The sequence below is a fragment of the Prunus avium genome, chromosome 7, assembly GCF_965620075.1.
Source record: "Prunus avium chromosome 7, drPruAviu1.hap1.1, whole genome shotgun sequence".
Taxonomy (NCBI): Eukaryota; Viridiplantae; Streptophyta; class Magnoliopsida; order Rosales; family Rosaceae; genus Prunus; species Prunus avium.
The window spans coordinates 33006922-33031969 of record NC_142290.1 but is presented as its reverse complement, the minus strand read 5'-3'; the positions used below and the strand labels follow the sequence as shown (position 1 = coordinate 33031969).

General features: G+C 37.2%; 5 protein-coding genes across 8 annotated transcripts; 3 read left to right on the top strand and 2 right to left on the bottom strand.

Annotated features, from left to right (window-relative positions):
* The first annotated feature begins 2971 nt into the window (after window positions 1–2971).
* On the top strand, window positions 2972–4536 carry DIM1B (Ribosomal RNA adenine dimethylase family protein). The gene is made up of 2 exons (XM_021978561.2): window positions 2972–3461; window positions 3562–4536. Exons 1-2 carry the CDS (start codon window positions 3066–3068, stop codon window positions 4309–4311), a joined length of 1146 nt encoding a protein of 381 aa, XP_021834253.1. The 5' UTR covers window positions 2972–3065; the 3' UTR covers window positions 4312–4536.
* Window positions 4537–5278: 742 nt separating this feature from the next.
* ROT3 (Cytochrome P450 superfamily protein) lies at window positions 5279–11663 on the bottom strand. Its single transcript, XM_088244365.1, has 9 exons — window positions 11107–11663; window positions 9567–9894; window positions 9308–9457; window positions 8923–9204; window positions 6473–6562; window positions 6255–6333; window positions 6054–6160; window positions 5841–5971; window positions 5279–5672 (listed from the first exon to the last, which is right to left on the bottom strand). Exons 1-9 carry the CDS (start codon window positions 11331–11333, stop codon window positions 5582–5584), a joined length of 1485 nt encoding a protein of 494 aa, XP_088100491.1. The 5' UTR covers window positions 11334–11663; the 3' UTR covers window positions 5279–5581.
* Window positions 11664–12479: 816 nt separating this feature from the next.
* LOC148293351 (uncharacterized) lies at window positions 12480–13725 on the top strand. The gene is made up of 2 exons (XM_088244688.1): window positions 12480–12527; window positions 12966–13725. Exons 1-2 carry the CDS (start codon window positions 12480–12482, stop codon window positions 13620–13622), a joined length of 705 nt encoding a protein of 234 aa, XP_088100814.1. The 3' UTR covers window positions 13623–13725.
* A 2453-nt stretch (window positions 13726–16178) lies between these two features.
* Window positions 16179–19474, bottom strand: LOC110773615 (Methylthiotransferase). Its single transcript, XM_021978148.2, has 3 exons — window positions 19093–19474; window positions 17500–18566; window positions 16179–17051 (listed from the first exon to the last, which is right to left on the bottom strand). Exons 1-3 carry the CDS (start codon window positions 19401–19403, stop codon window positions 16540–16542), a joined length of 1890 nt encoding a protein of 629 aa, XP_021833840.2. The 5' UTR covers window positions 19404–19474; the 3' UTR covers window positions 16179–16539.
* Window positions 19475–19581: 107 nt separating this feature from the next.
* On the top strand, window positions 19582–24989 carry D2HGDH (FAD-linked oxidases family protein). 4 transcript variants are annotated; one of them, XM_021978161.2, is made up of 15 exons: window positions 19583–19760; window positions 20083–20453; window positions 20617–20718; window positions 20928–20975; window positions 21097–21167; window positions 21492–21610; window positions 21861–21956; window positions 22057–22088; window positions 22350–22430; window positions 22735–22835; window positions 23147–23255; window positions 23782–23887; window positions 24204–24289; window positions 24373–24498; window positions 24623–24989. In XM_021978161.2, the coding sequence occupies exons 1-15, from the start codon at window positions 19643–19645 to the stop codon at window positions 24701–24703; spliced, it is 1647 nt and encodes a 548-aa protein (XP_021833853.2). In that variant the 5' UTR covers window positions 19583–19642; the 3' UTR covers window positions 24704–24989. The 4 variants fall into 4 exon arrangements, with proteins under 4 accessions (XP_088100074.1, XP_021833853.2, XP_021833847.2 ...); XM_021978155.2 differs by having other exon boundaries at window positions 19584–19760; window positions 22057–22166; XM_088243948.1 differs by lacking the exon at window positions 24623–24989 and having other exon boundaries at window positions 19582–19760; window positions 22057–22166; window positions 24362–24498.
* The last annotated feature ends 59 nt before the right edge of the window (window positions 24990–25048 follow it).

Here is a 25048-nt window from a genome sequence, read left to right as displayed (position 1 = left end):
TCCGTACAACAGCCGAGCGACGGCGGAGTGCATGGTGACGTGGCCGGTATATGGTCCATATATATGGAAGAAGGTGTGGGGTCCAAAGTGTAGTGCTTGGTGTGGGTCCATAGGACGTCGGTGCACGTGCCGTGCATTATTATTTGCCTTGGGGTTTCTCAGATTAACTGCGCGCCGTTTGTTGCACCCTTACCCATACCCTTACCCTTACCCGCCAATATTATTATTGAGAATTTGAGATTAATTAGACGGCGTGCGGGGATTGGCTAGAGACTCGTGATCCTCCTTCTGTTAACGTCGGTGGAAACGACGCCGTTATGGTTAAGCCTCGTTTGGGGAATATTCTCTCTGTTTTTGCTTTCCCTACGCGCCACCGGTTACATTCTGTGTGTTGTAAGGAATTGATTGGGTATGCAATGGAGAACATGAATGCTATTGGTTATTTAAGTAGAGGAATCACGTCACGGGAACTGAGATCGCGTCTTTGTGTGTATGTCCAAAGATAACGGGAGAGTAAGATGATATGGTAACATGAGAAGAAAATTTGGATGTCACCCTCTAACTATTCTTACTAATTCACGCGTTATAAGATGAATGAATGATAATATTGATTTATTATACGCTTTGATAACCTCACTAGGCAATATGATCGTTATGCCAATAAATTATTTGTAAGATAAGAGGATTTATGTTGGATGCAATTGCTAATTAAAATGCTATGTATGCCACCATGTGGTTGGATTAGGCATCTCTCAAGTGCATTATTAACTTCAAAATTATAAAAATTATATTAATGATCACCTCTCTAATATATTGTATAAGTAGACGTCTCTGATATAAGTAGGTACATATATACGTAGGATTCTTTAGAAGAGGGATCTCGTTTTTTATATGTGAAACATCCAAATGCATGCGCAATTGGCGGCCATTTCTCTATAATTCACTTTTGAATCTCATTATGCGTAATGTACTAGGTTTAATTTTTTTTTTTTGTGGTAAATATTATGAGGTGTCTGGGTCAGCTTGCACGCACCTCGACTAATCCCCACTAGCGTAACTGAGCTTGCCGCTGGCCACCAGGTGTTGTAACTACCGAGACTCGAACTGGGGAGCAAACCCAACCGAACCCCAGAGCCTTACCCAAATGACGGACAAACCACTGGGGCATACTTGGCGGTTAGGTTTACAATTTTAAGACTTAAAACCTAATAATACTTCTAAGATGTCACAAGTACGTCACAAAAACACACCAAAGCATTCGGTCAAGACATACATACAAGCTAATTATCAATAAAGAAAAGGTAATTAAGCCGTTGGAATAATGATTAGTAAGCACATGAGCTCCAATCACGGCAGTTAAGAGTAAATTAAGAGAGTGTGGGTGTGGCACACCAAACCCTAATTGCATGCACAAGTTCTGAAAAGAGGGGACTGTGATTCATTAGGGTTTCGGCACGCGCTTGCAAACTACCCATTGCTTCATCTACAAGATTTATTTTGGATAGCATAGATACATACTTTTCGAGCCCATCATTATCTTGAGGACAATTATCTTCTTCCCACTAAGAGGCCTCCTCCCCTTTAAGATGTTGGCCTTCATTATTCTTAGGGTTTTCCATGGCATGAGTCACCCCTGTCCTCTAGAAACTAATTATCATTTTGTGTTCCACTGTTCTTTCAACATGACCACACTTGCTGCAAAGTAGATTTGATACCTCACTTTTCCTTTTTTCCCTTGCTTGGCGGACCATCATCATCCAACGACTAGGACAAGAAAACCGTTAGTTAAAGTTCGAAAAGTTCATGGGACCGTTGAGATGTGCTCATAATTTCTGTGTTGATATTGTGCTTTGCAAACTAAATCTAACCACAAAATTTAAAAAACGCGGCATTAGATTAACTAATTTTGTTCATTAAATGATGTGACAATATTTCGTTTAGTAAAATTTGAATCGATGAGATACTTGACATATCATTGAATACGATTAACGCAAACCCGCCATTTTTATTCTTAACAACGATCACATTAGAGTTTTCCCCTCAAATGTTCTGTTATATAAATTGAAGGGTCCACTTCTCAAGGCATACAAATCAACAGAACCCCTGTGCTCAGTGCTATAATGTGGTTTTTAGTTTGTCAATTAAAACGCTAACATGGATTAGCAAGAAGAAAACAGAGCTTGTGATACCTCATGCATACAGTATAATTAAGTCCCTCCATTTTCTTCATCAAAAAAAAAAAAAAAAAGTCCCTCCATCACTAAACAAGAAGCAATAATATTATGATTCAATCCATGTTTTGGAAACTATAACAAGAAAAAGAACCCATAGCCACTAACACTAAGCTTATTGAAACAATTATGATAAGCAATAATACCGTTAAAACGTAACTATCAAGCGTGGAACCTTTTTTCTTATGAAACGACAGCATTCCGCATTAGCAATAATATAGTTCAGTTCTCTGTGTCGGTGCCTGCTTAATGTTGCATATTAAACTCCCCCCAAAAAATAACATATTACATTGTTGAGTCTAAATCATCATGTCCCTTGATAGTCTTCCGAGGGGCCAATGCAACATAATTACGTTTGGAGGAACAAACTGAACATAATTACTGCAACTAAATATTGCATACTACAGAGGTTTACTAATTTAATGTACGGAGAGGGGGATTGATTGAACTCGAGTGCCAAGGAGCGAGCACACTGCCTTGACCAACTGGACTAACCCACGTCTGCTCTGCTTGCAATTACAAAAATTAAGTATTCATACATATTGCAATTAAATATGATAAATATAATAAAATTATCAAAATTACCACAAAATTTTGGGCCTGAGAATAGCCAAACCATTTTTTTCCAATAAAAAACCAGAAAGAAACATAGCCCAAAATTTATACGAGTTTGGGCCACTGTGAGGCATCTAGCCCAATAATTAAACTATCAATTTGTTATGTGTTCAGTTTTTCATCGCCTAACTTGCGAAGGCAAAACTCCCACCATAGCAACTAAAATTCAAATCTCAACGGTCAGTCACTTTGAAACCAAATTAACGACGAACAACACATATGCTTCGACGCGCCAAATGTCTTTATGGTGTCATCCCCGGGCATGGTTCACTTGGGCAGCTGCAATCGACGTCCAGATATCGCTCCTATCGGAAAATCAACGGCGCAGATGACGACGGCCGTCGGAAAAGAGAGAAGGGTCAAGATGGGTATTTGCAGTTGCACAAGAGCAAAGGCCAACACCTCTTAACCAATCAACGCATTCTCGACAGCATTGTTCGAAAATCCGCAATTAAACCCACAGACACCGTCCTCGAGATCGGACCCGGCACTGGAAATCTTACCCTCAAGCTTCTGGAAGCTGCCAAGAGCGTCGTGGCCGTCGAAATTGATAAGCGGATGGTGGAGGTTCTCCAAAAACGTGTTGCGGAGTGTGGGGTTCAAGATAGGTTGACTGTAAGTCAAATGGCGTTTATGTGTTTGATGAAATGCGTGAACCAAAATTTTGCGCTTTTGCGACGAGTGAGATTAAGGTTTTTGATAATGCGTTTTGCAGGTTATATGTAAAGATGCACTGAAGGCGGAGTTTCCTCCGTTTGATATTGTTGTGGCGAACATTCCGTATGGAATATCTTCGCCCCTGGTGGCTAAATTGGTGTATGGGGCAAGGTCATTTCGGAGTGCCACGCTGCTACTTCAAAAGGAGTTTGCAAGGAGATTGATGGCTAAGCCTGGAGACTCTGAGTTCAACCGGTTGGCTGTGAATGTGAAGCTGGTGGCTAATGTGGAGTTTGTCATGGATGTGAGCAAGAGGGAGTTTGTTCCTTGCCCGAAAGTCGATTCGTCGGTGGTTATAATTCGTCCGAAAGCTGAAGTTCCAAACGTTAATTTGGATGAATGGTGGGCTTTTACAAAGGCTTGTTTTGGTAACAAGAATAAGACACTTGGGGCGACGTTCAAGCAAAAGAAGAAGGTGATGGAGCTGTTGCGGTTGTCCAAATTAGCAGGCTCAAACGGTGAAACTGACAATTATATTTGCAGCAACGACGACAACGGGGATGGAGGAAAGAGCAATGAAGAGGAGCTTTCTTCATCGTCTTGCTCGGAAATGGGAGCGAGTTCCGTCAAGGAGAAGTTAATGGGGGTTCTGAAATCAGCTGATTTTGAGGACAAGCGGCCTTCAAAGCTGTCAAATGAGGAGTTGCTGCATCTGCTTGCATTGTTTAATCAAGCAGGAATATATTTTCATGATCAGTCCAAGAGTAGTAATGCTGAGAATGAATCATTTCCTGTTGCTTACAGTTGATAGCTGTTAGCCTATTAGCTCGCTCATTAATTAGGATGTCATAATAGGAAAATCTTACTATAATATGACAATGATTTGTGTATTTCTTACTATAATAGGAAAGTCTTTTGAAAACAGATCAGTTTATTTCTTCCTGAAATGCTCATGGCTCTAGTATTTCTCTAACTGGATGTAATCTCATGACAGTTCCATAACTAAAATGAATCTAAAACCATGTTTTGAGTTCATTCATCTGATTGTTTTATGTAGAACATTAGTGATGGAAGAATCTTTGACGAAGTGGAACTCATTCCATCAAAGAAAATGATTATCTTGGTATTATTGGTTAAGAGCATTTACCTACACCCGACGACAGACTTCGAATCCCCTTTGTATAAAATCAGAGAGTAGTTAATTTTGCTATAAAAAAAATAAAAAGCAAGACAACAAATACTGGTACGGTACAAAACAATCAAGGCGTTCTGGGCCATTGCACTTCATCTTGGTGTGCATTATTATAGATGTCACTTACCAGCTTTTTAGTGGGTCTTTCTCACAGCATGGATCAAGGATCTTGAACCCCATTCTTTGTTTTTTACTTGGACCCTATCTTTTCTTGATATGGAATTGCAGTTGTCCGTTTCTCTCTTCCTGTACTTTTCTGGCCAGTAGTGCATTTATGCAAGTTTTATCTTCCATGAGGACCATAACTTTTATTCTTTGTAATTCATTTATAATTTTAATCTAAAAGTCTAATTTACAATGGCAGCAGTGGAAGACCAAATATTTTTTAGAGTGATTCTAGATAGGCTAATAATCACTTCTTCACATAACAAATTTAAGTGGTTTTAAGTGATTTTACGGAGAAGCACGTGTGAGATGCTTCTCCCCATAAGTTATCCTAACCCTCCCAAAATCTTTATTATAATCTTCTTATATAACCGACACAAAATTATCAGATTAAACATAAAAATTAATAGCTGGGGACTTAGTACATGTGGGAGTTAGATTCATTCACCCCCACTTGTATTGCATTCAATTTTGAAGGACCAAGGAAAAGGCCCCAAAAACACCAGCAATTTACAAAGATGGTGACACCAGAACTACCCTATAATGCAGATAGAGCCCATCCACCTAAAATGGGGACTTGTTACACCTCTCATGATTGCTTTTTTTTTTTGTTTTGTTTTAATAGCTCGAGATATTATGCTGTACAGAATTTTCTTGATGAGATAATTCAATTGTGGTTGTGATTTGTTCGTTGAAAGATCAAATTATACTTTCTAAAATTCTAAGTGCTTGTGGATGTGACTGAAATGGGCAGCTTCCTCTTCATCTTGACCGTTGGAAAGTGAACAATTTCATCCTTCTCAGCTACCCATCTGCAATGAGGAACCACAAAAATACATAAAGCTATATTGCTAGGTCAATTATTGAAGAAATCATTGGACAAACATAAGCTAGTGGAAAGCAGCAACATTGCCTTTTTCAATCAGGAACATTTTTAATATCCCATTGGAGTAATGATGTGATTAGGGGAAGATTAATACCTGTAATTAGTGACAAGATGATGAAGGAAGATTGATAATTCAAGCCTAGAGAGTTCCAAACCAGGGCACAGCCTCTGTCCTCCACCAAATGGAGTGAAACTACAAGTGTAGTTTACAGCAGCTTCTAACTTCTGCAGTCAAAGAAAACTTATATGAACAATACACTTACAAATTAACATAAATTAAAGCAAGAAGAAGAAGAAGAAAGTTTACCTCCCATCTCCATGGATCAAACTGATATGGGTTTTCATAGTTCTCTTCATCCATGTGAACAGAAGTTAAAGATGCCAAGACACACCATCCTTGTGGTATCAAATACCCTGAAAAACCAACATAAAATTCCTCAAATTGTACATGTTCTTGTTAATTATTTTCTTTATTTTTGGTTTTTTTTAAATAAAAAAAGACAGATACCTTTGATTTCAACATCTTTAAGAGCTTTTCTCCAAATAGCATTGATAATATTTGCCATTCTAAGAGTCTCACTTATCACCTTCAGCAAAAAAAAAAAAAAAAAAAAAGACTTGCTGATGGCAAATATAAAAAATAAAGAAGGAAATATAAAAAGAATGTGATATGATACTGTAAATAGGGACACAATTTATATTCTGTTTCAAACATTTGGGACTCACATTTTGAGTAAATGGCAAGGACAGGTAATCAGTCCATGCATAATTTTCTGAGGAACCAACCTTCTGCCTCTTAAATTCCATGTTCTCATCCTGCATTTACATATGATATATAAATAATAACAAAAAGCATTTAAACAGAAAGACAGACAGACAGAGAGAGAGGCAGTGCTTTTCACTTTAAAATCGAAACCAAGAATTTAAGGACAGCATGTTCATCTGTTTCCTTTCACTAAAATGATCATCCCTTCTTTACTTACACATATATGGAATCCTACTTTTGTAGAAATACAGCAATGCTTCTAAAAATAAAAACACAGTAGCTCTGAGTTTTCACTTTTCACCCACTTTCTCAGCATTTCTTAAAGTCAGAAAGAGACAAAAGGTTTCATATACAATTTTTCAGTATTTTGAGCTTCATTCTACCACTGTACAAGACCAAACAGTCATTTTTTCTGCTTACTCATTTTTCAATCATTGTATTAGTACATAGTAATAAGGTCTTTTGTGTTTGCAAATTTTCACATTGCACTTTACTATTATATAGTCCTTAGGCCCAGTGACGGACCCAGGATCCGAACCTCGTAGGGTCATAGTGTAAATGTTCCAAAGAAAATTTAAGAACGGGTTATTTTTCTTATCTATTTTTTCTCTTCCAAATTTTATTCCTTTCTTGGAAAAATATACTTTGAATGATTTCAATTTGTCATTTTTTTATGTATGTTTTTGAGTGATTTCAATTCGTAAAATTTCAAATCAAACCTATGCCAATTAACCAAAAAATGAAAAAATCACAACCACCTAATCAACAAAAATAAGCAAAAACTTCATCCAACAAATCAAACCAATACATATAAATCATAAATTTCATCCAGGCAATTATAAATTTGATTTCCATTAAATTAAAACTAGTATACATCATCCTTATTTTGATATTAAGATTTAGAACTTACTTGAAATAAAAACTATCACAACAACAGTGGTGCCACAACATGTAGTGGACGGCGGCAGTGGAAACACATCGGCGATACTACAGCAGGTGGGGATTGGGGAGCTTGGGGTTAGGGTTTGAGAAAAGAATAATAGAAATTGGGAGATGAGTTTTAAGGGTTTTTTTGCAACTTGCAAAGATCCAAGTGGAGAACTCATTGCTATGGTGAAATGTTGTACTTGGTAAACAAGTGGAGAACTCATTGCTTTGTTTAGACTTTTTTGTAATATTGGTTTTAGCACTGTTGGAAAAAAAAAGATCCAAAATTTTATTGGGTCAGATATTTTGCCTGCACATCTTGTTCCAATCTGTTGGTTACTGCATTTTGTTCTAATTACAATGAAGAAAAACAAGTTTTTTTAATTTTTTTTGTGTGGAGAAATTCTTAAGTGTTAAATAGTGGTGATAAAACCATGTTGTGGTCATCCTTAGATAAAATTACAAGTAAAGCTCATCATTCATGGATTCTAATTTCTAAGCCAGTCATTGGAATTTGGGAGGAAGAAATAATAATAAATGGAACAAAGTTGACTGGCTGATTCCAAAAACAAAACAAGTTAAAAAGATTAAAAAGAAAACGCGCCAGGTAGGTTTCGAACCTACGGCTTTTTGCTTAGGAAACAAACGTGGGAGAATGGAGGGATACGGAAGGGTTTTTTATTTTAAAAATTTTCCTTGGCCAAAACGACGTCGTTTTGTCCAAGGTGTTTTAAAAAAAAACAGAAGCACGTTGCGCTGCTTCTTCTTCCTCTTGCGCGCAGCTTCTTCCCTCTTCCTCTCAGGCAAAACATCAAGCACTTGGAGGGCAATCCAAGGGGTCACACAGCCAGCTAAAGTGGACCTCCAAGCCTATTTCCATGGCTTCCATGGGGTCGTTTGACCCCAGTGACCCCACTGTGGGTCCGTGCCTGCTTAGGCCCCATTGCACATATAAATCGTACGAGGAGAGCTAGTGTAGACTTTATAGCGAGACCTAAACGACGACTAACAGTTATTCACATGCACATGATTGTCTTTAGCAAAACTCTAAATGATGCAATTGAAATAGTTGTTATTATTCGTGATTGATAGTCAGTTGTTGATTAGCGCAAAGATGAGTGGATGACTGGACGCACGTTGCCTAGTGGTCACAAATCAGCACCGAGGAAAAGTTAATAATAGTGGGTCCACACCTAACAGCCGTTCAATTTAAATCCAACGGCTGCAAAATTTGTATTCACAGCAAAGTGGGCCCCCGGACCGCCCCACAGTCTCTCTCTCCGTCCATGTCTCACTCGTGCGTGCATTCATTCAAGTGTCTAATGAGATGAAAAGAACTTTTAAAAACAAGTCAAACACTTCAGAGATAAAGCTAGTGCGCCCACAGGACCCAGTACCAAAACAGATCCTGACCGTTGGATTAAGGGCAATGGAAAAAAAAGGGGCAAGCGTCCATATATTATGATGTGATATACGTACGTACCCTTAGTTTGTCTAACGCCACAGGGCTGTCACTGAGGAACTTGACGGCTAGGGTCATGGCCACCGGCACAGTCTCTTCTCCTGGGATCATCATCTCTATGATATTCCCCGTGATGAAATCCAACGGCAGGCGTTGCGTCTCGTTGTTTTGGTCACCGCCATCACGTAACAGCACATCCATCGCGTCATTGACTGGACTTGTTTCTTGGATACTATTATTTTCCATAGCCTTTTTCTTCTGCTCCACTATTTTTCCCACCATCTTCAACAATCGCTCCCTAGCCTGCAAAATCCACACAAGCAATATTAGCACTAATAATTAAAAAAAGAAGAATAAAAACCCTAATTAGGGCTCACATGAAGACATGTATACATTTTTTTTTTACCTTGAGAGATTTGTAGAGTCTAGTACCAGGTAGCTTGATTGGTATGCAAATTAAACCTTTGATGAATTCTTCAAATTCTCTCTTGAGAAAGTTCAAATCTTCCCCAGGACCGACGCTCATTAATACTTTAACTAGAATTTCAAATGTTATCTGAAATACGAGTAACGTTTTCTTGTTATATATTTAATATGTTACGTTATCACAATAATGAATTTAAATAACGCGTTGAAACTTTTGGTTGGCATAGAGATGTAGAGACCTTTTGGGTTTCATCTTGAACGTAAATGGGAGATTGCATGTGTCTCCAACGAGCCAGGTTGAGCTTGACAGAGTTTTCAATGTCTCTAGTGATTCGATCTTTGAACTGTGGTGATTTGAGGAAGCCACCGATGAGCCCATGCACTCTCTTATGAATGCTTCCATTTATTTGCAGAATCGAAAATTTTCCCAGCAGTTCTTTAACAGATTTTGGATAAGCAGGGATGAAGGTATTTCCATGGTTTTTTAACACCACCTTGTTCACTTCAGCATCGGTGGACACTATGATTGGAGTTCCCAATATGTTCGTCTTGAACACCTTTCCATACCTGCATGTAGAGAGAGAGAGAGTGTGTGTGTGTGTGTTATTTTCTCATTTAATTGAACTTTGCTACTTTTTCATTGATGATGGGAGGATATTTTGTTGGGAGGCTGAAATCTATGGAGAATAGGATGTGTTGTTGTTAATTAATTATAGCACAGCCTGCAGAAGAAAGAAGCAATAAAGGGGTGTGAAGTCTAAGGCCTAGTTTTTTCTAGCCTTGTAGTAGCTAGTTAGTATAGAGCAGGCTTTTTCTTCCTTTCTTTACTTCTTGGGGTTGTTCCTTTTTCACTCTTGCTTTCTTTTTTGTGCTATTGTCACCATCTGTCATTGAGTGAACAAATTCCATTCTTTTATATACATGTTGGTAACCCTCTTGTTGCCCTGCCTGCCCCAATAATTTATTCTTTTTTCTTCTTCTTTTTTAAAAATAAAAAATCGGTGGTAGGCAAATGTCTATGTCCAAATGAATTCATGTCTCGTTATTAGTTTGAATACAAGCGATAATCTAAAATACTTTAAATTAATATAATTTGTAGGAGGAGAATTCGAACTAGGATATAAAGTGATAACTATGACTTAACCTAGGAGCACCCTGACTAATTGGTCTAATCCAAGTATTGCTTCAAAAACGTTATCCTTTTCTTTGTTGCTCATCTCTTTTCTGGTACACGTTAGATGATTCCCATTAAAGGCTACCTTTACCAACTCGAATCTCTTTTCGATCGAACCCTTTAAGTTTGAGCCAAAAAAGAAAAAGAAAAAAAGGAAAGCAAATATATGAAGAGTTACAGAATCAATCAAACATGGTTGAATATGTTTGGAAGTCAAGTCACGCAAATCTTTTACAAAATTGAAAAGCACATCATCAAAAGCAGGCGTACGTTTTTCAAGTCCATGGAAGTACAGCAGGGCAAATGAAAGATACTTATATTCATAGATGTATAATTCTACTGCTACATGCTACTTGACAGCATAAGCAGGGAAAGAACATGTATCTGTTGTTGACGATATGGTTTGAGAAGAAAGATGCTCGTTTTGATTAAAATATTTCTACACTTTATATTGTATAACATTAAGACCATAATTCCAGGATTAGGATAGTAACGATGGAGAAATTAAATTAGAAATATATATATATATCTTTTGGGAAGAAAAAAAAGTTGCAAATTAATCTGATGGCAAGTGTGAGAGAAAGAGCAGAGAAGAGAGAGCTTACAGAGATCTGCGTTTTTCCATGAAGCTGACAGGTCGAGAGGTGTAGCCACAAGCAATGAAGTCAAGGGTTTCTCCTATCAAAGGCCACCCTAACTTCCCTTTGGGGACTTTAGCACCCTTATTCTTTTGGCTTTCGTTCTTCTTCTTCATCTCCTTAGAAACCCAACACAACGATCCTACAAAAATTCCCACCAAAACCCAACATCCCACAATCCATTCCATCCTCATCACCAAAAGAAAAGAAAAATGAAAAAACCTTTTGTTTCTCTTTTTAACTCCTTGTAATGCTTATATGCAACCCTAGTTGTAGAAACTAGGTAGAAATTAAATACTACTGCAGAACTTTTGAGCAACCCAAGCGGTGGTGATCATGAGCTTCTCACTCCATGCAGCTAGCTCCTCTATTCTATATACTGCAGTCTCTAATAGTTGAGACTTGAGAGAGAGAGAGAGAGAGAGAGAGAGAGAGAGAGAGAGAGAGAGATTGACAAGTCAATGGAGAAACTTGTTGTTTTGTCTTTGTGGGGTGAATTGAATTGAGAATTGAATGAGAGGGCTTGAGTGAGAGATTCGGAAGATCTTAAAGGGTTTCAACAATCATTAAATGAGGTGGTCAAATGTCTTCGGTTTTTTTTCCTTTGTTTCCATAAACAAAAAAGTAAATACAATGTAACCAACGTAATTCACATGTGTTTTAAAATCAGATCCAATTAAAGCTTATCTTTATTCCCAATTAATTTATGATTTTTCACTATGCGGAATTAATTTAGGATATTCATAGATTTGTTTACAGTGGATTTCGCCATGTTTGTCTAATAATATGGGAGCTTTGGCTGTAGATAGAAAAACTTCAGGGATGTGACACAAGAAAGAAAAAGGGGAAAAAAATAACAAAGATGGGGTGATCCTTTAGCATTAATTATAAATGCATATATAAACTTCATATGAGATTTCATGGGCTAGCAAAACTTATGATCTCTTTATCTCTTTTTATTTCCTTTATTCAATTTAGTATAGGGAAAAGGTTACCAGTTGTAGGACCAATAAACCTTAGTAGGAGACTTAATAGTCACACTTAGTTCAATTCTCCTTTTTTCCCCTTCTCCAAGAGGAGTGTTTTCTCACACATATTACGAAGGTGTCACGAGAGTTCAAGCCTGACACAATTGGTCAATAAGTCAAAATCATTTTTCACTAGACTAGACCCCATTAACATAAAAAAATAAATTTAAGAATGAAATCTTAATATAAAGAATCAAATGGTGGAGTGATAACATAACATCAAAATAGCTAGTGCACCTTTTAACTAACGTTATAAAATTTTCTTCATAAAAAGTATATCTTCACTTACATTATTTTATGCATAAGTCCGTAATGTTCACCATGTTTAACCTAAAGCAGGCGTATAATACTCCAAATCATGTACTGATCATTATTTATTAGTGCAAAGACATGCTTCTTGGATATTAGTTTATGAACTCGAATCTTAGCCCCATACGCGAGATCAATTCCAAAGTCACTTATTGCAAGTATGGGGTCGTTTGGTACGGCGGACTGTCATGGACTAGACTAAATCCTAGGACTGTCTTGGATTAGCTCGGATTGGCCTAAGCTGGATTAAGTACTTACCTACGTTTGGTGCTGCATCGGACTAAGAAGTTGGATTATAAAAATAATGAAGACTTATGTTTGGTGTTGTGTCGGACTAAAAAATAATTATTTTAATTAGAAATTTTAATCTAAAAATAAATAAATATATATAACTTTTAAAAAAAATTAATAAAAAAATTGAAAATTATAAATATAGTGTAGCATTTTGGGCTTTCATTTTTGATTCTTTATATTTTTAGGCATTTATAGGGTTTAGAGAACAGGTTGGGCCAAGGGTTTGATAAACAGTATCAGCAGTTAATTTTGAGAGCAAAGGTATTTTCTTTTCTTGAATTTATGGTTCGTGACTCAAAGTTTTCGAATTGGGTTCGAGACCAAGCTGCTCTTGCTGTTCTTGGTCTGGTTAAATTCAATAAGGATGTTTTTGTGGGATTGGTGCTGATGGGTCCGATTGTTAGAGCTTTAATTCAAATGGGTTCATCTTGTTCGATTCAAGTCCTCACTGGACTAGTCAAAATCATCAGAACCTCTCTGGTTGAGTGTGGAGAAATTGTGGAGAAATTTCCATTTTCAAGGGGTGTGGCAAGTTTTGCAGTGCAAGTGGAAGTTGGGGAAGGATTGGAGCAGAGTGAGAAAAGAGCTTTTAAATTGGAAATACTGAAGAGAGTGAGAGAGGCCTCTGTTTCTGATGCAGAGGCAGCTACTGTTGTTGCAGAGGTGCTATGGGGTTCTTCATCCAAAGAAGAAATTTGGGGGGAGCGCTGGGCGCTGGGTTCTGCCACAGTCCGTCAATTGTGTCTGTGGTGGTGTGGTTTTGATTCAAGCAATAAGGATATCCATCGGACTCGTGTGTTCAAAATAACACGCTCGTTATTTTGTGAACCCAATTTCGGCTCTCTATATTAGACACAAGAGTCCGTGTTTTTTTTAAACTGTTGGATTATAGAGTTTCATTTAAGTTAATCCTCTTTTTTACCAAACATGAGTTTCAAGTGTTATTTAACACATACCAAACATGCCCTATATGTTCAAATTTTGGAGTCATGTGGAATTTAACAATAATAACTAATTTATATAGAATTTATAAATGAAATTTTGGATTCTTAAAATTTCAATCCTAAAATCTCACTACCCTTTAAATATAAGATTTCTAATTTCTGTATGACCCTAAGGATATATATGTTATTAAAAATTAGTTTTCCTTTTCCGCAAAACTCAAATACAAAAACCTTTACACTATAAATAATAAATAAAATAAATTGAAAAGCTTAAACTGTAAAATAAAATTAATGGAACAAATAATAGGGAAATAAAAGTAAAATAAATTAAGAGTAAGAATGCAAGTCCGGTATGGTGAAGCACGTCAAAGACGATGTCCTAAAGTCTTTGTACGTAGTCTCCCTATATGCAGGTACTGATAGTATACAAGAATCCAAGATATGACCTCAAAATACACAAGTTTAAGGTCCGTTATGAGCATGTTCACAGTTGAATATATGTCTCCAAATCATAGAACCATTGGCCAAAAAACAAAGAAAGTAGAGAATGCATGAAAGTAGGAGAAGAGATGTAGAGAGAATTAGTCGTGTGTCAAATGTGAATAATGAGTTAAATAAAAAAAATTAAGGCATTAAAAAATAGACTGAAAAATAAAATGTTATAACCCCGCAGTAAATAAAAGAAAACAACCAAAATAAATAAAATAAAATTTACAATTCAAAACTGTAAACTTTGAAAAGCTTTTAAATACCAACATAATCCTAGTCGGTCAACCTCTTATTATGTGCTTTTTCCATCCTATTTTGTAATTAAGCATGTAGATTACTTGCATGAAACTTCTAAGTGGTTAAGAGTATTTACCTCTTCACTCGAGATCAAATATTCAAATTTTCTCACCTTCCATATTACTTGTATTAAAAAAAACATGTGGATTACTATCTAATAAATTGTCTGAGAGAAAAAGAAAAAGAAATGAGAGAGAGAAAAGAGAAAAGGAGGACAAGAACGGTGAGGTGAATGGTGACAGGGGGTCTAGTCGATTATCCATCTCTTCCTCAGTAACAGTAACAATGGTACTACTACTACTACTAGTGGGGGTTCATATTCCTCACGCGCCATATCTCCCCATCAAGGGTCAAATTCCAAGTTCCAACCAAGAAAAAGAAAGCCCGTATCCTTTCCTTTTACCATTCAGGAGAATCTCTAAATTTGAGTCAAATTATAGTTAAAATAGCTAGAAAGCTATTATAGCAAACCACTTAAAAGACGTTTCTTCTAGCAATGATCTCTATTTTGGCTAATATGAAATATTTTATTATTATTTTCTCCTTATCTTTCTCTATCTTTCTCTTGCAAATCCAATATATTAAAAAAATAGGAAAGTAGAAACCCAACCCCACCAACCTTCCAAATGTCTCTATCTCTCTCTCCCTTTTTTTCTCTCCTCCTAGCCAAATTCTCTCTCCTCCTTGCTAGATGTAACAAGCCAAAAGTTGGTTCTCCAAAATAGAGAGCCAAGTATGGAATTTGCTGGAGGATGATTTTCCTTCTTTTTAGCCAAAGTAGCTAGAGATGAGAGAATAGAGTCTGTTGAAGATGCTCTAAATGGATGTGAAATTGTCAAACTTATGTTTTGACTCAGTGCCTATGCCCCAACAATGATTTTTAAGAATGGTGAAAGGTAATTGTGAGCTATTGATGTAAGTAGAATCAATAATATATTAATCGGTTGTAGTTAACATTGCGCGAATGTATGAGCGACTAACAGTAGAACTGCTTGGTTGCAACGAGGAGTAATAAGTGGTTGGGTTGCTCGCTTATTGTGAATTGTGAAATGTGTGTGTGTGGTGCACTCTGAAGGGTCAGTGCTGCTCGTTGACCACTTTTTATTTGCTGCTTGGATAATCATGACAGTTCCATGTCACCCATCTTAGCCATATTGATCATCATCAACATTCTATCACTGGACTGGAGGAATTCATTGATGGAGGCCCTTTGCATTATTTCTGACTGGTTTCATAATTGTCATCCCTGTTGGCTACTTTGGGTCAAAAGTACCATCAAATTTTGGGATGTTGGAATTGGTAGAGATATTTGAGGTAATAGTTTCAACTGTTTCTTGAGGGCAGAATGATGGATGAAGAAAGAAGAAAATTTGACAGCAAATAGCATGAAATCTTCATTTCATTGGGGAATCTGATATTGAAGTGTTTTCAACTGGATAATCAATCATCATCCATACAATTTACACCGCAAACAACATGAATTATTCTGGTCAATTCGGGTTGCATTTAAACAAAATTCATGTCTCAATGGAATTAACTTTGAAGAGGTATAATCTGCAGAATTCACATTCATCAAACCAATGGAAGCCTACTCCAGATAAAAGGCAAGTAGGGTGGAAAGATGAAAATCTCATATATCAAATTACATAGGTTTTTCTATTCAAAAAAAATTACATAGGTTTTCATCAGATCTTTATCACAACTCTATATATCAAAGGCAAAAACGTTGCACTAGCACCTAAACCTTTTTGAAGGTTGAGGCTGTTACTTGTCAGTGAGAATGTCAAAGCTATACACTGCCAGAGTCCCCAAAAAACCAAATTTCATGGGCAAGGAAGACCAAATGCATAATTTGAACCAATCGTTGTTTTACCAGCATCCATAAATTCCCAACCTCCAAGCAAGAAGCTGCTCCAAGCATCCACCTTTGACAAAACATGAATGAAGTAATTCTGTAACGATAAATTACATAAAGAAGTAAAACTACTGCGACATTCATGAGCAGCTCAACCAGTGTGCATATTCATGAACAGCTTTGTTCAACTTCTACTTCCACAGGCAACAGCTTCTTCCTCCACATTGTCATAAAACAAGCTCAATTTACTTATTGCAACAGCCTCTCCAAATAGGGATGCTCTTGTAGATTTCAAAATACGCACTTCAACATAATCACCAACTATGGGATTCCTTTCCTCATTTGAATCAGCATCTCGATGTGGTAACAGCATGTTAGCGAAAGAAACTCTATGGCCTCTATCACTCTTGCCAATGAGTTCTGTATCCGGAGCTCTCTTATTGGGTCCTTCTACTAAGACGAGTTGGGTAGTTCCCACCTGTGAGTCATAACACTGACCTGTGCTCTCACGGAAAGCCTCGATAAGTTCAGTCAGCCTCCTCTGCTTCACTTTCTCTGGAACATCATCAACATAGTTTCTATGTGCATGAGTTTTCTCCCTCATGCTATATGCAAACATGTAAGCCATATCATAACCAACAGCCTTTACAAGGCTCAGTGTGTCTGCATGCTCCTCCTCTGTCTCCCCACAAAATCCTGTAATTAGAAACAAACATGTTAGAAGGGAAAAACACATCATATGCTGAAAGAAAAAAGAAAATATTGTAGGTTACAGGTGGAAAATTGATAAGAAAGAACATTTCAACCGATCAGTTCAGATTTATAAAATCCAGACCAAACACTGAAAATAGATAATAAAATCAGGACACCATAAAAAGGTGAGAAAGAAAGAAACCAGATATCGCAAGTAAAAGCCTCTTTCCAATATGATTTGATACCTACTACAGTACCTTGTAAAAGATTTGCACTGGGCACCGAAAACCATACATATAGAAATGCTTAAGCAAAACATTTTAAGAACTCAGTTAGATTCATAGTAGACATAGAAAAGTACAAGCTGGAATTTTCTTCTCACCCAAAGTTGATAGCAAGTTTTGTAAGCAAGATTAACAAAATTGAATAGAACTCTGACAAGACCTCTTACCGCAGATGAAATCACTGCTGATGCCCACATCTGGAATAATTCTCCGAATCTTTTGCACAAGATCTAAGTATGCCTCACGGGTATAGCCCCGACGCATTCTTTCTAGCACTGTGCTACTTCCAGTTTGAGCAGGCAAATGGATAGATTTGCAAACATTGGGTCGTTCTCTCATTATATACAGTAGCTCATCAGGGAAATCTTTCGGGTGCGGGGATGTGTATCTAAATCTCATCTCTGGAAATTCTGTGGAAAGTCGATCCAAGAGATCAGCAAAACGTGAACCTACTTTTTTCACCTTGCACATGCTGGAAAAGCCTTCACTGTATCTCCAATTGGTTCCTGTTTCAACTTCCTTTTCATACTCAGAGGCATCATTGTAGCTGTTTACATTCTGGCCTAGCAGTGTTACCTCCTTCACACCTTCTTCCCAAAGCTCTGCCACCTCCCTCACAATTGATTCCACAGGACGTGAGCGCTCTCTGCCTCTTGTGAAAGGAACAATGCAAAATGAGCACATATTGTTGCAACCCCTCATAACAGAAACAAAAGCACTAATTGAATTTTTGGCAATTCGAACCGGACTAATATCAGCGTAAGTCTCTTCCAGTGAAAGAAGAGTATTGATTCCTTTCTGCCCATAGTCCACATCTTCTAATAATCTTGGCAAGTCTCTGTACGCATCAGGCCCACAAACCACATCAACCATTTTGTCTGCATCTAGTATCTTGTCCTTTAACCTCTCGGCCATACATCCCAAAACTACAACTTTTGGAGGGCGTTTGGACTGCGACCTCCCTATTTTAACATTGCTTTTCCAGTGCCTTTTGAGAAACCAAAAGTAATTAAGCCGCTGCCACACTTTCTGTTCGGCATTGTCCCTAATAGCACAAGTGTTAATGAAAATAACCTCTGCATTCTCAGGAACATCAACAACTTCACTATACCCAGCATTCTTCATAATAGACAGAACGATCTCCATATCATTAATATTCATTTGACACCCATAAGTCTCATGATAGATACGGCCCATTGGAGGAACTTCTGAAACTTCCGTAGCTGTTACATTCCTAGACATAAAAAAGAGGGAAAAAAAAAAAGAAAAAAAAAGGAGAGAGATATTTGAAGTCTGAGATACAGATCATAAATATGGAAATCGGATGTAAGAACATTCAAACTTTTTAATATTTGTTGGGTTGTCTTTGTATATCCATCTACGGTCTCTGAACTATCAGAATACAATAGGACATTTAATTTCCAAATTTCTCCACAACGGCAGAACATCACAGTATTATTTTAGATCATACGCACTAGCATTTCTTATATCAAAATTTCAACTTAACGTGCATCTCCTATAACTCAACCGTCAGCTAATTTTGAGTGCTTAAAGAATTGTTTTGTGCAGTATTTGTAAAACACAGCTTCCATGAGCTATATAAAATCATGTCTTTATAAGAAAAATCCGCAAATGCCAAATGATAAGCCACAAAGACTATTGCTTTAAGACTTTCTGAGACAACCCAATCCCAATAACTGCATAAAGCCCTGAAACATTAACCAATTCATTGAAATTTCAAAATGAGAATGTGAACTCACTGGGGCTGGGCTTCAGAAGGGGTGAGAGCAGCCTGAGCGACGAAGTAACGGAGGCTTGGGCTCTCAGACTGGTTCGGGAGAGAAGAAGGGTTAGGGTTAGACTGAGAGAAGCTTCTGGAGAAATTGAGACCAAGATTCCTCCTTTGCGGCCGAGGCGTCAGCTGGTGGTGGTGGTAGCTGCGGAAGCTGGACTTTTCTGGTCTCCAATTGAGAAACCTGAGAGTGAAGCAGCATGGTCTCTGGAGCTTCAGGCGCAGAGCACAGTGAGGCTGGTTCAGGATTGAGGAGAGGGACGAGAGCGACGACGCCATTGGTGAGATACTGCTCGTGCTTCGCAGCTTTCTGCGTCAGAGAGAGTTGGATAGGGATTACAGTTTACGACTGAGGAGAAAGAAACCCGGTAATATTACGAAAACCGACATGTCGTTTATTTAGTTAGGCCCGGTCCAATCAGACCTCTCAGTTGCGTATAAATATGGAAGACCAAATTCACTTTCATTTAAGGGAGCTGAAACTCTGAAACTCTGAAACTGAAACTGAAATTGCAAAAATGGAGAGGTTGAGATTGAGAGCTACCGGTCGCTTCTTTAGATACTGTTCTAATAGATCACTCTTTGATCGCCGATTGAACACTAATTCTGAGAATTCAATCCACAACTCTACTTCAGGTATTTTACAATAGAAAAGAAACACTCTTTTTCAATCTCCAATTTGAGTACCTTTCTATCAAATGCTATTTTCTCTCTCTATTATAGTTTGAAAGGAAGAACTGGGTTTGATGAAATATGAGGAATATGATCGTTTGGAATTTGAGAAATGTTTCGTTTGGTTGCTCAGAAAACAGAAATGGTCTTGAAGAAAATGAAAAATATGACTTTTTGTTTGTTGGGTTATTATTGGAGCTCAATGCTGCTGGTGTTTAATTTGTTAAACTATGGACGTGTGGATTACTTTCTTGTAAAATTAATAAGGAATTTTCATCCGAAATAGGTTATGCGCATGGCTTTGGCAAGGATTGTAGAGATTTCCATTTCTTTAGTGATAATCACAAGCGGAATGTTCAGACATGTTTTGGCTTCTTAAGATATCAAGGAGTGACTTTCCGAGATTCTGCGGAAAAGTGTCTTCTTGAAAAGACAAGGAGATTTCAATACCGAGGTTTTGGTTCTTTGGCGGCAAAGGTGCAGAGGAATCCTTCTTTTTCAACGTTAAATTATGATGATATCAGCTATTTTAAGGAAATATTAGGGGAGAAGGGTGTAATTGAGGATGAAGAGTGGCTGGCGACTGCAAATACAGACTGGATGCACAAATACAAAGGCTCAAGTAAGCTTCTGCTGCAACCTCGGTCCACTGAGGAGGTTGACTTCTTCTCTTCCAGGAGTCTTATTATTACCATACAAGTTTCCAGGATTCCTATAGCTCACTCTTAAAAGCCTGAGTTTTCATGTGTGTATGTCTCAATTGCTTTTGATAGATGTATTACAAATTAAGGACTTCTATGTATTTATTTCTCCCTTGCAGGTCTCACAGATTCTTAAATATTGTAATTCCAGATGCTTGGCTGTTGTTCCTCAAGGTGGGAATACTGGTCTTGTGGGCGGAAGTGTTCCAGTTTTTGATGAAGTAATGTGGTTTGTTCTGCTTCTTTAATGGATGAGAGTGGTTATTTATCGGTGGCATTTTCTAGCATCTACCTAAGTTTGAAAAATGAGAGCTTTATCATCTTATTATTGTGACATAATATATTATATACTATGTACAGGCTGTGTAGTTTTGTTAAAGATCTATCATACTTCTGATATTTTCACCTGAGTAGCCTTCTGTATTTGCAGGTGATTGTCAATATGAGTTTGATGAATAACATAATATCTTTTGACAAGGTAGACATTCAGTGCTAAGTATTTAGTCCGGTGCTCCAACAATTCATGAAGTCAATTTTTCAAATGGTTGCAACAGTAAAACTGCATGCTTATGAAGAGATTCTCTGATCCCTACTTTCAGGTGAGTGGTATTCTGGTATGCGAGGGAGGATGCATATTGGAAAATCTGATTACTTTCTTGGACAACCAAGGGTAATTTCTGTAAACTATCACTTTCTTTGCTAACAGGACCTGCAATGACAGGATCAAAGGCCATAAAACAGGGCTACAACTTAATTTATTAGTTGCACGTTCTCCTCATGATTTGCCCACCGCTCTTGTCCTTATTAGTAATTACATGTTTCATTTGTAGATTCTTATCTCTGGTTGTGCAATTTACTTATAATCCAATTTTGGCATATGTACTACTTTAAACTCTTAGATTGTCGCACATTTCCCCCCTTTTTGAATTATGCCCCATGGAAATCTAGATATTCATGTTCTTGTCATATTTAAGCACTTTATGCTTCCATTCAGATTTATTATGCCACTGGACTTAGGTGCAAAAGGAAGCTGTCAGATTGGTGGAAACGTTTCGACCAATGCAGGTGGTTTGCGCCTTGTCCGCTATGGATCACTTCATGGAAACGTACTTGGTGAGGAATTCACATAACTTTGATGTTTGACAGTCATCTGCTTCAAACCTCATTGGTTATCTTAGTTTAAATTGCATATGACTTTTCACCAATAATTATGGACTTCTGCCAAAACAAATAATTTTTTGATTTCTGAAGTATTTAAGAGCTGGTAGAAACTTGATATTTTGCAAATGGCATGGTTCTTAGAGAATCTTTTGTTAATAGTTGTTCTGCACTGAAGTATATTATATTTTACCGTATCTCACAGGTCTAGAAGTTGTTTTGGCTGATGGTAATGTTATTGACATGCTTGGGACTTTACGCAAAGATAATACTGGGTATGACCTAAAGCATTTGTTCATAGGTATGTACTGAACACTTAAATTGTTTTTTATTTCTGTGTAGAAGACTATGATTTTTTAGTGATGATGTGATCGTATAATTTTTGTTTATCACTAATGTAGGCAGTGAAGGATCTTTGGGAATTGTAACCAAGGTTTCCATACTTACCCCTCCGAAGTTATTTTCAGTAAATGTAGCTTTCCTTGCATGCAGCGATTACTTTAGCTGCCAGGTAAGATAGTTTCTTTGACAGGAAATTGTCGCGCTTCTTCATAAGTTCTGCTAAATTAAGCCCAGTAGAATGCGGATATTGATATCCAGTTGTTATTATTATTTTACAAGTTCATCACTTTTTTAGCTCATTTCTCCCGCTTAAAAAAGTGGTTCCTCACCTTTACTCTATAATGTTTATCAGAAACTTCTAATGGAAGCAAAGAGGAAACTTGGGGAAATTCTATCTGCCTTTGAATTTTTGGATAGCAAGTCATTGGATTTGGTGAGCTTTCTGCGACAGATTAGATATTTTCATTATTGGTGCATATCAAGCTTTCAGGTTTCATAGTTTTTCTTTGTTTTTGCTTTTTTTGAATTTTGAGGAACTTAGTGTGTGCTCAACATCTGTAGTTACAACAAACTATATCACCGTCTCTGTTTCGACTTCGATGCAAGTATGGTCCTATTATCATATGCTAGCACTTGTAGCAGTGAAGTGGATGGATGCATAGCATATTGCCTAACATAGCCTTGCTGCCTTATCACTGTTTCATTTTGAACCCTACTCATTGTATTTTACATAGCAGGTTCTAAATCACTTAGATGGTGTTCGGAACCCATTACCTCCCACAATGCACAAATTTTATATTTTGATTGAGACAACAGGCAGTGATGAAACTTACGACAGGTAACCTCTTTTCCACTTGTAATTATTCACCTGCTTGAATAAGAGTGCTTTAACCCTAGCTTAATTAATTTTCTTTAGCATTGAGGTCTAGTTCCTCATTGGCCCCTCTTGGTGGTCCTGTGGTCCTGCAAAGATATCTCCATTTTTATTTCTACTTTTAAACACCTTATTTTGAAACAAGTTAGGGTTTAAAGAAAACTGACACATAACTGGAAATAGAATCTCTATTGTTATTCAGTATCTTTGCTTTTTAGTTAACAATTATTGGCATGCTCATAATCATAAAAATCACATGAGTTATTTGGATACAGACAGAAGCTTGAGGGCTTCCTGCTTCATGCAATGGAAGCTGGTTTGATTTCTGACGGAGCTCTAGCACAAGACATAAACCAAGCATCATCATTCTGGCATATACGTGAGGTACTCTTTTTTCTTTTTTCTTTTCCTCTTCAATCCAAGCCTCGTCCTTGGTTTTAAATTCTCATATTCATGATTATTCAATATGGTGCTTTGCATCCATGAGTCAGGAAGCGATACTAATCTTCATTAGAGAAAACCACTTTTTTCTCGCTTCTGGACCTGTATTTTACTTGCTTTGGTCTCAATTATCAGTGTTGATCGATATACGATAAAAAAATTCACTTTTTTCTCTCATCTCATGATTACTTTTTCCTTATGTTTCTATGCATTCTTATTCTTACTATTCAACCATTTTGACTTTTTCTGTCTGAGAAATTGGTGGCAGGCGGGAAATGTAGCTGCAGGATTGTTAATATATTCCTATCAATCGTTTTCTTGTCATTAATAACCATTTAGTAAGAATAGCAATAATTTCAGCCGTCAGGTCATTAAGATTTTCAATGATCATTATCCCCTTTTTGATATCCATGAAGAAGCAAATATTTACGTCTTTTCGTAAGCATTGGTCATATATATATGGTGGCAGGGAATACCAGAAGCATTGATGAAAGCAGGAGCTGTTTACAAATACGATTTATCATTACCTGTTGAAAAGATGTATGATCTTGTTGAGGAAATGAGAACTAGACTCAGTGAGTAAATGCTTCTTATTGCTTACAATAATTGAAATATTCTTTAGCTTCTTGCTGCAGTGGCCATACCTATCCAATTTAGGGGTTGAGTGGGTTTGGGTGTGGACATACACTTGCGGGTAGTCCCTTGAAAGGGTGGTACTGTTTCAATGGTGCCCTTGTCAAGTATGACACCAGTTTAGGGATTTTATTTAGTTTTATTATTATTCTTTTGTGCAATGTGATCCTGCGACATCTATATTTATTTGGATTGTGGAAGATAATTTTTTTAATAGTAATTTTGAGTATACACTTTTTGTATTGTTTAAATCTTTAGGTGATTCAGCTAATGTAGTTGGATATGGCCATCTTGGAGATGGTAATTTGCATCTTAATATTTCAACTGCACAGTATGATGATGGGGTAATTTCCTTGTTCCTTAATTATAGAGCTATTCGTACATTTTATTTGGTGGAGTTTAATTAATATCTTCAGTGCATCTGTAGATTTTGACACAAATCGAACCCTTTGTCTACGAGTGGACATCTAAGCATCATGGGAGCATTAGTGCAGAGCACGGCCTTGGACTGATGAAAGCTAATGAGATTTTCTACAGCAAGCCAACTGCTACTGTGAGTGTTATGTGAAATATGAGATGGAGAGTGACCTGCTTGGTGTTCTCTTCTCTCTACTTACCCATTGAGACTCTGCAGTTTCTTTATATAAAATGTCTAAACACAGAATCTGCTTGGACAGGTGAGCCTGATGGCTTCCATCAAGAAAATGCTGGACCCCAAAGGGATACTCAATCCGTATAAAGTTCTTCCGCACTCTTAGTTCTTAGCCCTGAAGTAAAGTTTGTGAATATTCTTTCCATTCTTAATTTTAACATGACTGTTTCCTAGAGAGTGATCTCGCATTTGTTTGTGAGATTGAGATGCGTAGAGCAAAAATGGCCAATGACCGACGCCAGCCAAAACATGGAATTGGGAGATGACAAATAATCATGGGAAACATTTTCTTGAACACTGGTTTAGATGTTCTATAAGAATCTCATGTAAATAAAAGTTAGAAAATGCTATATTTTTCAAAGAGTTTATAAATAGTCACTCTTTAATCTTCACGGTCGAGGTTTTGTTGGAAGGTGACAACTTGCAACTTCACAGCTTGCTCAAGTCGACG

What these genes read in the sequence shown, in the direction of transcription:
- DIM1B (XM_021978561.2), top strand. Translation starts at nt 3,066, where the DNA reads ATGCTTCGACGCGCCAAATGTCTTTATGGTGTCATCCCCGGGCATGGT. An exon ending in GGGTTCAAGATAGGTTGACT is followed by an intron (nt 3,462 to 3,561) that starts GTAAGTCAAATG and finishes TGCGTTTTGCAG; the next exon opens with GTTATATGTAAAGATGCACT.
- ROT3 (XM_088244365.1), bottom strand. Translation starts at nt 11,333, where the DNA reads ATGAGGATGGAATGGATTGTGGGATGTTGGGTTTTGGTGGGAATTTTT. An exon ending in CCTTGCCATTTACTCAAAAT is followed by an intron (nt 6,334 to 6,472) that starts GTGAGTCCCAAA and finishes TTTTTGCTGAAG; the next exon opens with GTGATAAGTGAGACTCTTAG. An exon ending in TAAAGATGTTGAAATCAAAG is followed by an intron (nt 6,161 to 6,254) that starts GTATCTGTCTTT and finishes TTGGTTTTTCAG; the next exon opens with GGTATTTGATACCACAAGGA.
- LOC148293351 (XM_088244688.1), top strand. Translation starts at nt 12,480, where the DNA reads ATGTTCACCATGTTTAACCTAAAGCAGGCGTATAATACTCCAAATCAT. An exon ending in CGTATAATACTCCAAATCAT is followed by an intron (nt 12,528 to 12,965) that starts GTACTGATCATT and finishes AGGCATTTATAG; the next exon opens with GGTTTAGAGAACAGGTTGGG.
- LOC110773615 (XM_021978148.2), bottom strand. Translation starts at nt 19,403, where the DNA reads ATGGCGTCGTCGCTCTCGTCCCTCTCCTCAATCCTGAACCAGCCTCAC. An exon ending in CCTTCTGAAGCCCAGCCCCA is followed by an intron (nt 18,567 to 19,092) that starts GTGAGTTCACAT and finishes TTTTATGTCTAG; the next exon opens with GAATGTAACAGCTACGGAAG. An exon ending in CAGCAGTGATTTCATCTGCG is followed by an intron (nt 17,052 to 17,499) that starts GTAAGAGGTCTT and finishes TTCTAATTACAG; the next exon opens with GATTTTGTGGGGAGACAGAG.
- D2HGDH (XM_021978155.2), top strand. Translation starts at nt 19,643, where the DNA reads ATGGAGAGGTTGAGATTGAGAGCTACCGGTCGCTTCTTTAGATACTGT. An exon ending in AGTGATGAAACTTACGACAG is followed by an intron (nt 22,836 to 23,146) that starts GTAACCTCTTTT and finishes ATTTGGATACAG; the next exon opens with ACAGAAGCTTGAGGGCTTCC. An exon ending in CTGCACAGTATGATGATGGG is followed by an intron (nt 24,290 to 24,372) that starts GTAATTTCCTTG and finishes GTGCATCTGTAG; the next exon opens with ATTTTGACACAAATCGAACC.